This window comes from Ursus maritimus, unplaced genomic scaffold (genome assembly GCF_017311325.1).
Source record: "Ursus maritimus isolate PB19 unplaced genomic scaffold, ASM1731132v1 scaffold_18, whole genome shotgun sequence".
Taxonomy (NCBI): Eukaryota; Metazoa; Chordata; class Mammalia; order Carnivora; family Ursidae; genus Ursus; species Ursus maritimus.
The window spans coordinates 7,828,102-7,843,053 of NW_024424230.1; the positions used below are offsets into that span (position 1 = coordinate 7,828,102).

At 42.9% G+C, this 14,952-nt stretch overlaps 1 protein-coding gene across 2 annotated transcripts in view; it reads left to right on the top strand.

Annotated features, from left to right (window-relative positions):
- Positions 1-14,952, top strand: part of CD226 (CD226 molecule) — an 83,577-nt gene that overhangs the window by 45,806 nt on the left and 22,819 nt on the right. For both annotated transcript variants that reach the window (XM_008685886.2, XM_008685885.2), the window contains exon 4: positions 10,607-10,963. In XM_008685886.2, the coding sequence (XP_008684108.1) occupies positions 10,607-10,963 (357 nt within the window). The remainder of the gene's footprint in view (positions 1-10,606; positions 10,964-14,952) is intronic.

The window sequence follows — 14,952 nt, forward strand, 5'->3', positions numbered from 1 at the left end:
ACTGTTCTATTTTTCATTTTAACTTCATTATAGTTTGAACGAAACAATTTCAGCCTCTCCTACCTCAGAGGGTTGTGAGAAATATGTTGGTCCTACTGTGGTTTGAAAAGCACCTGGACCTCTTTGGAGAGAAGATATTAAAGCCATAAATACTACAGTGCTCGCTGGTGCCCAGGGGATCTGCTGGAAGGAACAGGTCCTGTGGGTGCTTGTATTTGGCAAACGTGGGAATGAAGACCCAAACTCATGTAGGACCTGGGCTGGAAAATATTACTGTAGGCCCTTGGGATCATCCACTGAATTTATAACATGGTGTCATCTTCAGAGATGGTTTCTCATCCATTTATTCCACAATATTTATTGAACAACTTAAGGCACCTGGCATTGTGCTGAGAGCCGACCTCATATTGAAGACATGCCATCTTCAAGGCCCTGAAAGTTTCCCAGGGCGGGGAGAACTGACAGCAAATAAAAGACAGCACAATAGAACGTACAGAAGTAAAACAGACGAGGGAGTCGTTAACCCAAGGATGAGTAAGAAAATACTTCCTCCAAGGAGGTGCTGTCACATTTGAGTTTTATGGGATAAGAAGTGATTTTCCTGGGCCAGGATGGAAGGAGTATATTAGGCCATCTGGGAGAAGAGATGGCTGATGCAAGATCATAAGTGTGAGTGCTATTCTTGGGGACACTGGAGTATATGGTAGATTCTAGTAGGAGATAAGACTGGAGACAAAGGCAGGGGTAAAATCCTAACAGATTTTACTAATAAATGTGCACTTTGTCCTATAGTTACAATGGGAAACATCTGAACCTTTTAAAGCAGAGATGTGGCAGGATCAGATTTGAATTGTAGCTACATAGTTTTGGATGCAGCGTGAATTGGAAGGAAAAAGGGCTAGAATTAGAGAATACCTAGAGGCAGGTATTTCAATGGTCCCATTGAACAAACATACGGAAATATATAGGAACTAAGTCTTGTATTTTCATTCTCTTTGGCTTCAAAGTCATTTTGCTACGTGGATTTCCCTGGTACCGTGCTTAACCCCCTACAGATGAAATAAATGAGTTAGCAGGTATTTATTGATCGTCAAATATATGCAAGGGATAATATAAGGTGTTTCTAGAGATTGAAATAAATGCAGTTCACGACATGGTACAATTTGCCTTGAGAACTTTTGGAACATGGTGGAGTAACAAGCAACAAATTAATATTTTAAAAATTATTTCTGCCTCCAAGGAGCTCAGCATAATTGAGAAAAGCAAGGTAGAAAACACAGCAGTTCATGTTTCGCGAGTGTAGTGATTTGTTTTGCACGATTAGACATGTGAAGAGAGAGATGTAGGACTCCATGGCCTGGGACTGTGTGGGCAGGGGGAGCTGATACTGTGGGACAAGGACGGCTAGCTGGGCCTTGAAGGAAAGATCGAATAAAAGAGAGCCCTGTTACCAAAGAAGAATTTCTGGAGGCCTCCTGCGGGCGCTGTGGTATAAGTTCAAATACTAGATTCCAAGTAATATTGGTCAGGTCCCAGCGCTGTGCCTGCCTTAGGTTGGCGTTCCTCAGAAGGAGTCCCAGAGAGGAGGAGAAATGTGAAAGGGACGTGTTAGCAAGTATTCCCTGGGTTGAACAGGAAGGAGGCCAGGCAAAGTGCAGGGAGGTTAACCAGAGCTCATCTGGCAGAGGCACCTGAGGACCCCCTGTCAGTCACTGGGCAAGGGTCCCTCTGGGTGTGTAGATCCCAGGCAAAGCGGGTTCCAGCCTCCCTGAGCAGAGCAGCAGCTGCCGGCTGTTCAGGAGAAAGCACCGAGTTGGTGTGCCCCAAAAGCAGAGGGTTCCCAGGGGGTGCCCATGGGGCCTGAAAGCATTTGCTCTGTGTCTGTGTCAAGGGCCACTCCTTTCAAGTGCACAGAGTTCCCTGCATCGCGGGACTGGTTGAAGCTTATGACTCAGAGAGACCCAAGCCAGGATCTGATCTTTCCGTTCTCCCCACTCATCTTTTGCCTCTCTCCCTTACAGAGAACACAAATATTGTCTGAAAGGCTCAGCCCCCAAGAAATCCTAGCCTTTCTTAACCATGGTCAGGACAGCATAAGATATTTTATTAAGTGACATAGGGCTCATAGTCAGATTCTCAAGAGGGAACTGTAAGGGGGAGTACTGAGCTCGCTTGCTTTGAATGCTGTCACTGTCAGTGACCAGAGATTTCTGCAGTCCTGAGACTCGAGGGCCGCATGTTCCCCTTTCCTTATAGAGAATGCCTTCTGTTTCTGAGGTCACATCTTTGTCTGCAGAATTGACAGAAATTGCTTTCCAGTTTTTCAGAGTAATTTTAATTGGATAGTAATTTTAATTCTATAGGAATCACAGTGGTAAAAATGGTGAACCCCACATTTCTGAGCAGTGAGTTTAAAAACTTAAAGTTTAAAAATTGGTTTTGCAATTCAGTTAATTTTATTATACCTCCTCTTTCTATGGAGGTTGAAGTAGGTGTGTCCTCGTATATGTGTTTCTGTAATATGTATGTGATGCGTGGTGGGGATTTTCCCCATTTTTAGCATTTCTAGCATTGTATCTAATTGCTTCTTAGTCATTTTTCATATGTCATTCATCAGAAATTCTACTTGCTTGTTCTCCACAAAACCAACTGGAAATATAAATGAGAGGTAGTGAGGGAGATACTGTAAAAAAATAGGGACATGGGCAGAAAACGTAGAAAGAAGGAAATTGAACATGGAGTAGACGTGCTAAGTGCACGAAGCTTATTTAGCTAATCGAGTATCTTGTGTTTGGTGTCCTCAGCAGATTTTCTTTGGGAAAATAGCTGTAATTTTTTGAGACCCTTTGACAGAACTTGCCAAGCCCAGAGTCAGCCAACAGCATAGCTTTTAGTTGGCTGGGAACCAAGGTCACACCTTTCCATCCCAGGGTTTCCGTGGGCTTGGGGCTCTGTGCATGCAATGGCCTGGTTATGTGTCTCTCCACCGTCTCAGACCTGTGCCTCATTTGTCTTTACATCCATACAATTTTTGTTGAAGGAGTGAATGAATGAGTGAGTGAATAAATGAATGAATGAATAGCAAAAGAGGTAACATTTTGTTGCCTCCTGTTTGTAATTTATCTTCCTGATCATCTCCCACCCGCCTGGCCCTTGCAGGCGCGCCCCCTGCTTCTGCCCCCTGTTCTCCCTGGGAGCACTGTGGCCTGGGACATGGCTGGCTCCTGGCTTTTCTCAGTCTCCTCTGCAGCCAGTCTGTTCCTGGCCACTTGCCTGTGGGAAACTGCTTCCTTTCCTATCACTTGGAAAGCAATCTAATGGACGACTTCACACTAATGTGTTGGTGCCTGCCAGGAGCTGAGGTTGTTATGTGCATTTTAACAAGGACAAGTAAAGAAATTGATTTCTAATTATAGAATTTAAAGCATAATAAAATAAGATATTTAGGAACAGGGGCTTCCTGGGAGCCTATTTTGCTTCTGTGAAATCCTGCCCAGTTGCAGGTAGGAAGGAAGAGTCTATGGCCTGTAGTTTCTCACAGGCACAGGGATGGGATGGCAGCCTTGGCTTAGGGGCAGCTCCCTGAGCCTCCTCCCTAGGACGGACTCCCTTCTCTGCCACCCTCCAGCCAGCTGGGTGACTTAATTCGGGGTTGTTGGTGTTGGGGACTAAAAGATAAAGCACATGTAATGCCTTTAATGCTGGCACATGGTCAAGTCTCATTCAAGGTATATTATTTTGCCTTGAAAATATGTTGAAAATGTTTAAAGTAACTAAAACAAAATGCTTACTGTAGTCTGCAGTGACAATTCACTAACACAATCTATTCTCTAGCTGGACATGATTAGGGTTGATGTTAACTCTTGATTCTTTTTTTCTGTAAAACTCTGCCATGCAGAAAGCCTGCATTAAATTTCCAAGTCAGTGAGGCCACTTGCTAACCTTTTCGTAGAAAACAAGCCAATGCTCCTGGGCTATATTGTAATCTTTCGGTTTTACAAGACCTCAGAACTATACTGCTTAAAATTCTCATATCCCATGAGTCATTTATTTTTCTGGTTGGGAGGAACTACAGCAATGTTCCGAAGGAAGACTTTTTCATGTACTTCAACAAACCCTATGGTAGCAACTTTTAGAAAAAGTGTAGTTCTCATCACACAGTGACAGAGAGGTTGAAATGTACATTTTAACAATTAAAACCTGTGAGCAAAATTTACATATGCAGATCTGTGGTGATCCTTCAGACAGATATTCTCAAGCTTCAGGGAGCTCCATAAAGCTACTGGGGGGGGGGCAGCCTGGGCTCTGGGGGTGCAGCTCAGGCCACAGCAGTTGCTTTGAATCACAAGTGGGGGCGGGGGTTGGGGGGTGGGATCTGAACCACAAATCTGTCCAGGCCCGAGTTGTGCTCTTTGTGTTCTCTGCTCAGACAGGGACATCACAGTTTGGACATGCTGCAAACCTTACCTTCATGTGTATCTTCTGCACTGAGTCTCTGATATGCCATTCAGGACCTGTTCGCCTGATTCTAGTTACTTCTTTCGTTGAAACAAGTGGCCTTGCTTGGCCTGACAGTTTTGTCAGGCTGTGTTTTTATCTCTGAACACAGCTCTGGTTCTTCCCACTTTATCTGTGCTGTTCAGTCAGGCAATCTTTTAGCTTGTTTTTATCTTGTTTGGTTCCTTTACCTTTTATCTGCACTTTAAATGAAGGACAGGAAATGACAGTAGTGGGGAGGGAGCTTGTGAAGACCACTGATTTCCCTAACCTGGCGGCCTTGCTGCTTCTGGTAGGTTCTGGTAAGATCCAGACTGTAGGAGAAATGCCAGCCTGATGAACTCTTTCCCCACCTCCTCCCACCCCGCGGTGGTGTGCTAGGGCCATGTCAATGAGATTCCACAGCCTGGGGAGGGTATCGTCTCGGTTCTGGAGCTGAAAGTCTCAGACCATGGTGTCCACAGGGTTGGCTCCCTCTGAGGCTGCAATGGGGGGTCTGTTCCAGGCTTCTCTCCTCACTTCTGGTGGTTTCTGGCAATCTTTGCCATTCCCTGGTTTGTGGACCCTTTGCCGTGACCTCTGCCTTCACTTTCACATGACGTTCTCCATGTGCTCATGCCTGTGTCCATAGGCATGGTCATTTTGGATTGGGGGACCACCCCACTCTGGTGTGACCTCATCTTACTGATGACCTCTGCAATGACCCTCCTTCCAAATAGGGTCACATGCTGAGGTGCTAGGGATTAGGACTGCAATATATTAATTTTGGGGGGACACAGTTCAACCCATAATCCCCCATCCAAGCATCATATGGGAACATTCCAGCTTTTTAGAGAAATGCCATCCCCACCTCTTTCATTGCCTTCTACCTTTGTTTTTTTTTAACTAATAGTTTTTTATTATGTTATATTAGTCACCATGCAGTATACCTTAGTTTTTGATGTAATGTTCCATGATTCATTATTTGCATATAACACCCAGTGCTCCATGCGATATGTGCCCTCCTTTGAAATGTTCGCAGCACCGGGCGTTTACAGAGTGGGCAGGAGTGTGTCGGGCACAATTTATGGGGCGTGCTGCGTGGCCTCAGCTAATGGTTGCTGTTTGCTCCGGTTTCTGTTCTGCTTGAAGCTGCCCAACACCGCAGTTCAGGGCCCACCACAACTGCCCTTTCTACTTTTTGTCTGTCGCCGGCAGAACTGTGAGGGAGGCAGAGTCACCCTGGAGACCTTTAGCCTCTTGAGTCTGTGCTCCTCCAGCCCTCCGTGCATCGCCTGCACTGCAGGCCCTCTGAGCTTTAAAAGTGCCGTTTCTCTGCTCCCCGGACTTTGTTGCTGCTTGTAATTGGGAGTTTGTGGGTCTGTTTCTTTTGCTTGCTTTTCCCCCCCAACTTTTCTTTATTTAAAAGGGACAAAAAAAGTTTTTAAAATATTTATTATTGAGATAAAATATAACATGATATTAGTTTCAGGTGTACAACATAGTGACTTGATATGTGTATTGAGAAGTGATGACCTCAGTTAGTCTAGTTAACAACTGTCACCGTACATGGTTACGAGATTTTGTTTTTTCTTTGATGAGAACTCTGAGGATGTAATCTCTTAACAAGTGCTTGCGTATTTTTGAGATCTTTATCTCAGGTCACTTTAAGTACTTCCTTAGTCATCATGCAGGTGACATTTTATTTTGCATTTAAATGGGCCACTTCAAGAGTTTTTAGAAAAGTTCTCTATTGAGCGCATACCTGGTCTAGGCACAGTTGGGAATATGCGAAGCTACTACTATTATCACTTCTAATTAGCTGGAGTAATAGTCGTGCTCCTGAAGATAGCTCAGGGCAATTCTGGCTGTTTAATTTTTCGCCTATTTTAAATATCGTAAGAGCAAGTTATTGTCTTGTGCTTTGGAAACCCCGGGGGAAAGGTCTGACTGAGCAGGGGCTGTGGATTTGTACATCCGCACATAAGAGATGGTTGGAAATTGAAAATAGGGGGCATTACCCAGGGATGGCAAGTGGAGGGGGATAGGTATTGGGACCCTAGGGGGAACAAAAATATTTTAAAAGATCAGCAGAGACAAAAGGACCCCTGAGTAAGACTGTGGAGGAAGGTCAGAAAGGAGAGAAGACAAACAGGGACATGCAGGGCCACAGAAGGTCAGTGGCTTCCAGGAGGGCATAGCATCCAGGACTCAGGGTCAAGAACATGCATGACTTGCCGTGCTGGAGAATGGTAGGAGTGGTTCCTCAGTACGTTGAAGCACACACGTGAAATGAGGCAGAGTTGGGAGCAGTGGACTCCTTCCAGAATTTTGAGTGAATAGAGAAGAGAGGGGAATTAGTCAGCAAGCACCACAGGGTCCAAAATTGGTTTTCAGGGGTGGGAGAGATCCTATTTGGAGCTGAGGAGTTTTGTGTTTTCGTATTCCCACCGATTGTTTGCCCGGGTGTCACTGGACACGTTTCTCCACTCTTTGTAGTTCGGGAAATTGGTAGTTAGATTTCGAGGCTCGAGCCAGGTCAGACTGGATTCTTTTGGCAAGGCTACTACTCTCAAGGTGGCATCGTGGAGCCGTGAATGGTTTTTTGTGAATTTGCAGACATTGGTGATTGTTGCCTGGAACAATTAATTCATTTAGGCATTATACATATGATTTCAAACACATTTCGCAATATGAGAGGTTCTGTGGCTGTAAATATCCCCCTCCCCCAGATCAGTGGGTACACACCACACATTGATCACAAAGTGAAATTACAAATACATTTTTTATTCAAAATGATCTCTCGACTTCTCTGCTCTATGCCAAGTACTGCCCTAGGTCGTTAGAGTGGTGTGTAAAGGTCTGTACAGAGGCCTGGGCCTATGAAGCTTCTAATAAATGGACTCAGGGTTTTGTGAAGTTGGTGAGTGATAATGCAGGGCTGCTCAGACTGCACGCAGAGCCATTGCCTGGTGAGAATGGTGAAGGAGGACAGACTCGCACCTGGGGATGTGATGGTGGCCCGGGGCAGTGGCATGATGCACAGGTGTACCCAGGACTGTTTGGGGTACCCAGGGATTGAGTGGTGCTCGGAAAAGCTGATGAAGCACTGAGATAATTTTTTAAAATGATCTGCTATCATGTCAGAAAAACCATCTACAAAGTACAGAGAATTTCATCATATTATTCTGTAATAAAATCATGTAAAGACAACACACAGATTTATTCGAACATACAAAATCCTGTACACTGAGAACACCCAGTGCTGGTGAGGAACGGAAGTCACAAGAAGACTCGTTCATGGCTGGTAGGCATGGACAATGGGGTGGCCTCTTTGGAACGCAGTTTGTCAGTTTCTTACACGATTAAATATACTCTTACCGTAAATCCAGCAATCATGCTTCTTGAGATATGCCCAAGGGAATTAAAAAATTGTATCCACACAAAATCCTGCATGTGGTTTTTTACAGAGGCTTTATTCATAATTGACAAAACTTGGAAACAACTAAGGTGTCCTTCAGCAGGTGAATGAATAAATAAACCGTGTTCCATCCAGACCATGGACTATGATTCAACACTAAAAGGAAATGAGCTATCAACCCATGAAAACACATGCAGGAACCTTAAATGCTCATTACTACGTGAAAGAAGCCAGTCTGAAAAAGCTCCATCTTGTATGATTCCAACTATCTGACATTCTGGGAACGGCAGAAGGATGGAGGCAGTAAGAGGATCAGTGGTTGCCAAGGGTTGAGGGGAGGGAGTGATGAATAGGCAGAGCACAGAGGATTTTTAGAGCAGCAAAAATACTCCATATGACATCATGGCGGATGTGTGTCCTTCTACATTTGTCCAGACTCATAGAATGTACAACACCAAAAGTGAAGTCTAATATAAACTCTGGACTTTGGGTGATTTTAATGTGACAAGATGGGTTCCTACTTGGTATAAAATGTATCCTTCTGATGGGGGATGTCAATAATGGGGAGGCTCTGTGTGGGGGGAGGGAGGAAGTATGTGGGAAATCTCTGTACCTCCCTCTCAATTTTGTTGTAAACATAAGACTGCTCAAAAAAATTGTCTTTTAAACAAAACAAAACAAAACACAGTTTATTCTATATGCTGAGAATTAATACGTCACTAACTAGAAATATAAAATTAACTGGCATTTATTATTTTTGTTTCTATTTTTAGAGTTCTAATCAAACTTTTTCTTCTCCATCAACTACAACATTTTGATCCCTATTTCAAGTAGATGCACTTTCCAATTCCAAGCACATCAGGATGCTGGGGTCCTCTTGTGTGTGTGTTTGGGGGGGGGGTCTTCAGGGTCACTTCCTGTCACCTTACATGTGCTGTGCAGAAGGGTCATGTTACACGAGCAGGCAGCAAGCAACACAAGAGGGCAGGCAGGCTCTGCAGACCTCGTCTGGGTTTTGGTTTTTATCTGACACTAACCAGCTATTCTGTTCATCTAGAAAGGTTAATTGGGGGCTAGTCTGTGCTTCAGAACCACCTGTCTGTGAGTGGGAGCCTGCTTCTTTCGGTCCCAGTCATGTCTACTGACAGGTGGGTCTGGGTCCTTACGTAGAGCCTGGGCTGTGGAACCTTCCTGGCTCCCTCAAGGACAGCTCCACCCGAGAACCTGAGGCCTGGCTCTTCAGCATTGGAGATTGCCTTCACTGCTTTGCGGATTTGTCCCAGTGCAGATACTCCTAGGAGAGGACCCCCCTTTTTACCCATGCCGACATCACACAGCGTTGCTTCCTGAGAGCGGGTTTTGGTTACATGGGCAGATCAAGCTCCTGAGATGGGTGGAGGGTGGCCCCACAGAGGAAGACAACAACGCAGCAGGTGTGCAGCCCTGAAGACAAACATCGGGGTGGACAGGGCTAGCCTACCGCCGATTTCTGAGGGTCGAGCACGGCTCACACAGACGCTTCTTTTTCTCTGTTTCCCTTCTTTTATTTCCTTATATCTTCCCAGTACAGGGTACATGTATCTGATTTAGGCTTTTGTTTATATTATCTCTTATTTCTTTCTCTTTTCTCATATCTTCTTTTCCCTGTCTTAATTTTATTTTAGTTTCTCCTTTTTCTTTAAGCTTTTATTTTCTTATTTTTTCCATGTCTTATGAATTTTCTCCCTTTCCTTCTTTTTCCCCCCTCTTCTTCTGTTGACTTTTTATTTAGAGAGAAAATGCTTCCTGTGTGCTTGTTATGTGGGTTAAGTGTTAACTTTGATAAATAGTTGTATGATTACAAATTGAAAAACTGGAGTGCTGTGGTTTTCCCTTTTCAACAACATTTTGACCAATGGAACCACTTGTTGAAGAAAAGAATCGAGGTTTTCGTGAGGATGAAACTGTTATAGACGTAGTATTCTAGTTTAATGTAGACAGCAAATCTCTTACTGTGTTTTAGACTCAATTTCTTCTTCTCTCAAGTGTGATTTCTCCTCTCCTGTCCCCTCTGATCTTTTTTTCTTTTCTTTTTCAATTGGAAGTCAAGAAAGTGGCCCAGAACTATCTGGTGCTTGTTTACTGAGTGCTCTGTGCTGGGTATCTCAGCTATGGTGGTAGGAAAGTGGGAAAATATTGAAGGACTTTCTTGGTACCCAGGGATTTAAATAACATGTGGACCCTAACTCTATGTATGCTTCAAACAACCTGTATATCTGAAAGATAAGTTTGTGTATGTATTTATTCAAATGAAAATGATTTGTTATCTTTTCAATGACCATTAAAATCATATAAGTGATTAGGATCAGAATACAACTTTGAGTCACGAGCCCAGCATTACTACAGAATAGTCTTGTGAAATTCAGCCTCTTGATAAGATCATTACCAAGAAAAGCACCAGGGGTTTTGATGACATTTCTTGTTGTATGGTTAACCATGTAAAACTCAAGAGAATATGTGTGAACAAGTATATCCTCTTTTCTATTTATTTACTTGCATCTTTCAAAGGTCTTTTCCTTACAAACAATGTGTTACAAGGTATCATTTACAGTTGGTGAAACTGTGTGAAATAACATCACCGATACTTTTGATAGACCTTTCTAGGCAGCTCCCACCTTTGGACCTCAAAATTTGGGGACTTATGTGTAATCATTTGCTTCTTGTTTTCAGATAGGTTCGAGATCGCTGTGCCATCAAACAGCCACATCATCTCAGAAGCTGGGGAAAATGTCACGCTCACCTGTCAGCTTCCAGGGAAGTGGCCAGTACACCAAGTTACGTGGGAAAAGATCCAGCCCCATCAGATCGACCTCTTGACTAGCTGCAACTTGTCCCAAGGGAAAAGTTATACTTCAAAGTACCAAAGACAGATACTGAACGACTGTAGTCAGGGCATGAGAAGCACCTTCATCATCATGCCCCAGGTCATGGCCTCTGACTCAGGACTTTACCGCTGTTCTTTCAAGGCCAGCACAGGAGACAATGAAACCTTTGAAACGTTCGTGATGACTTTGACTATAACCGATGGTGAGTACGTCATAGATGTCTTCAAGTGTTAGAAATGGGAAAGCCAACCACTGTGGATTGGTTTCTGTTGTCTTTTTCGTGACTCTATTGTTGCAAATATTTTTTAACGATGGAGCTTAGGTAAGCTGTCAGTCATTGAATGTTAGTATTTGGTTTTTCTTTATCTTGCTAATCCATCAATTACAGATTTAACAGTTATAAATCTGTCCAGTTTCTGGACCTGCCATGTTCCTGAAATTAAAAAAAAAATTGGTAAGTCCAAAAACTGCATGGTATCAACAGCCTGCAAGTTTCAGCTATATAACTTCTATTTGTTTTCGACTATGTTACAGCTTCGTGATGGTGGTGACCAAGTTTTATAATCCTCGTGTATCCTCAGCAATAACAAAATGGTGCTGGATTGTTATTTGCTGAGTCAGTGTTGAGTGAGTGGAATTTAATAAATGTTTGATAACGTTACTCCTTTGCCAGCTCAGGGCTTTGATTCCTTCAGTTGTTTTTGGCCCTCGGAGCAGAAACAGACTAGCGTTCCGGGCCTTTCAGCCTGAGCAGGCTCCTCTCAAGACCCACCACTAATTTTGTATTAGTAATTTGTTTCCTGTGTCATAATGAAGCCCTAATTGTGTAAGCTGCAGGCCGCACAGAACCTGCGTGAGAGTAAGAAAAAGTAACTTTTCACTTCCTGACGTGCAAGTGCACAGAGGCCTAGATAGCAGTGTGTGTGTGTGTGTGTGTGTGTGTGTGTGTGTGTGTGTTGGGGGGTGGTTTGCGTTAGGACAGAGTGAAAGGAAGGTGGTCTTGGGGTCTTCCGGGTTCTGCCTCTGGGCACGTTTCCTCACAGCAGAGGAACATGTCAGAAAAAATCATTTCTGCTGGTGACAGAAATTATATTAACTTTTTCCTTCCTTCCTTCCTTCCTTCCTTCCTTCCTTCCTTCCTTCCTTCCTTCCTTCCTTCCTCCTTCCTTCGCTTCTTCCTTCCCTCCTTCCCTTCCTTCCTCCAGTCCTTCCTTCTTTCCTTCCTTCCTTCCATCCATCACCTCTCTCTCTCTTTCTCTCTTCCTTTCTTTCATGTGCTTCCAGCCAGCATTGGGCCTTGGCCCGTGTGTAGACTTATAGAGCCCAGGTTTCTTGGGATTTGACTGTTCTCTTACATACTCTGCTTATACTGCAGACTGCTGTTTATTCCTGCATTGGAAAGGAAGAAGAACAGTGTTCATATCTGCAGCAGCGGTGTGTGCTAAGGAGGAGATTGGCAAAGGACAGCACTTTTTCATACATAGTCACCTTGGACCCCATTGAGCCTTCTTTGCTTCCCTTATGGCAGTTTGGGTTGTGGGCGAGACAAATTGTTCTGAGAACTTGACGTAAAAGAGAGGGGTGATGGAATATGTGGGGGAGAAAAATTAAGTTTCTTCATTTTAAGTGGTGATTCCATTCCTTGAGACATATATAGAAAATATTTTGTACCTTAAAAACAAAAACAAAAACCTTGCATTACACAAATGTTTTGTAAACCTGGCCAGGAAAAAAAAAGTCATTAATTTTCTCTCAGAGACCAAGGCAAGGAAAATTTCCATTCAGAAAAGTATCATAAAGAAGCTTTTTCAAATAAATAGGAAATAAGATCTTTTACATTATATATTGAAAAAATAATTATAAATATCTTAAATGATAAAAAAATAGAAGTAATAAATTTTTAGGAGGTATAGTTATTTAACTCTTACTAATTAATAACAATGTCTTTCACTTGTCCAGACATGACTAAATTTCTTGCACAAAACTATAACATAAGCTGTAAATGATATGAAGGTGACTGAACATAATGGTCAGTATTGTTAGTGTCCATGTGTTTTGAACACTTGCAAAATGGCCTTTTGATATTCAATTGGCAGGTTAAAAGAATATCAAAAGGGCTTATTAGTAAAAAGTTATAATTGATGGAAAATGTCCAGCTGTTGACTCTATGTTTTGGTTTAATTCCTTTTTAAAATAAATGTAAGTAAAGATTGAAAATAAAAAAATCAGCTGGAAAGCAGAAATAGATCACTTCCATTTGCTCTGATGTGATTTGATTATTTCAAGTCTTGAGGCTGTTTGGTCAAAAATCAATGTGGGAATTAAAGCAGACAGGTATAAGATGTGGAGCAGATTTAATTTATTTCAACTGTCAAGGGAGAGGTGATTGTGACACAAATTTTATAAACTGCTATGCATCCTTTTGTTGCCTCCCATCAACTTCTTTTATGGGATCCAAAGGAGAGATTTTCATGACTGTCATATTCTACACACACACGGGGCTCTTCCCATGCTTGTGTTCATCTTCAGACAAGTATCAGGTACTCAGAGGTCACCCAAAAGATGACACAATGCCAATCAGTGTCCCCTATATCTAGTTCTTGATATATTTTAAACAGAGGGAGACAGTGGCAGAAGCATGGGTTGAACCCGAATTTCCTATGGACTATCTTTGCTGAGTGAAAAATATTTGTCTCCTGTCCTTTGCACTCAGGACCTGGGAAGTCGTTTGAAATAACTCCAGACTGACTTTTCTGAATATGAAACTTGTCTAGACCCCAGGGGCAAGGAACAGGGGGAAATGTGAATATACTGACAGTGACCAAGATTATTTGGGGCCCTTCATGTCCTCTAGATAGTCATTAGCCATGAGAAAAGTGTCTTAGTTTCCACCAAAAGAATTTGGGAAGCCTTCCAATATGAACTAAATGATGTTGAGACTACTATTGTTTCAACTGAGCTTACTGATTATAAAAAGAATGAAGATCAAAGAAATGAAGTCAGCTCTCTCAGAAAGTTTCTGGAGACTAGTTCTGAGCAGACTTCTGTTTGCCACTGCAGATCAGCACTGTTACTCACGTCTTTGTCCGGTCTTCAGCCACCGATGAGGGCACTCAGCTGAACCACCAAGTTCTGACTGATGATCAGAGCAGGAAAAGAGAGTATAAGAAGTAACACAAAATATGCACGGGGAGGAGGAAGTTGTGTGTTGGTGACTGCAATCAAATGACGAGGTTGATACAGAGATTTTGAGTTCCGGGTTAATATAAAAGGAGGGAGGTTCAGCGAGGCGATGACTTGGTGCTGTTCTGGATCTCATGTAAGAGCAATGAAAGCCACTATTGATTCTTGACCAAAATGGCAAAATGGTATGCAAGGAAGTGTAAGTAAAATCGTTGAGTGCAGAATCAAAAAGAGAAAATTGAGACCGAGGAAACTAGCTGTGAGTCAGTTGTAACAGTCCGTGCATGAATGCTTGAGGTCTTATCCTAGGCTGCCTCTATCACGTATTAGATCTTGGGGCACAAAACGGAGCCCACCCCAGATAGACAAATTTCTAATGATGCCTCCTCTGGGCTGGCAAATTAGAAAGAGGTGCCTCTTCCGCCAGGCTGCTGCAGACCCCAAAGCTGGTGTGCAGGCTTGGTGGGGGGCCACAGGCTCCTTACCCACCTTCGCTGGCACAAAGGTGGCCTGGACGAGGGCAAAGAGAGGTTAGTCTGATTGGAATGTCAGCTAGTGCTTGCCAAGGCCTTGCCAGTCACTCATACTTTCCTACTTTCTCCTCTTCCCAACCAACCTACTAATTTCATTACATTTACCTCCTTTCCTTTAGAGTTTCCATCAGATCTCTTCCGTCTTCACGATTCTTCCACATTAGCCCAAACTGCTTTCCTGCCATTGAGCTATTAAACATTTTGAATTTCTCAAACTTTTGTAACTTGGAAATGTATGCCATTGAGTCACTTAATAATTGTATTTGTTTGCAGTGGTCCAGAGACTTATGTTAGAAATAACTTGAGATTAGGGATTATGGCATCTTTGCTTAGAGTTGTCAAAATATCTTTCCAGATTATTCTCAGTAAGTGTTCTCAACTAATTCTTTGTATGTTAATATTTTTATCTATTCTAGTATATTTCTATGTATTTTACTTATGCTCTAGAATGTGTCCATTTTATTTTCAAGTTTTC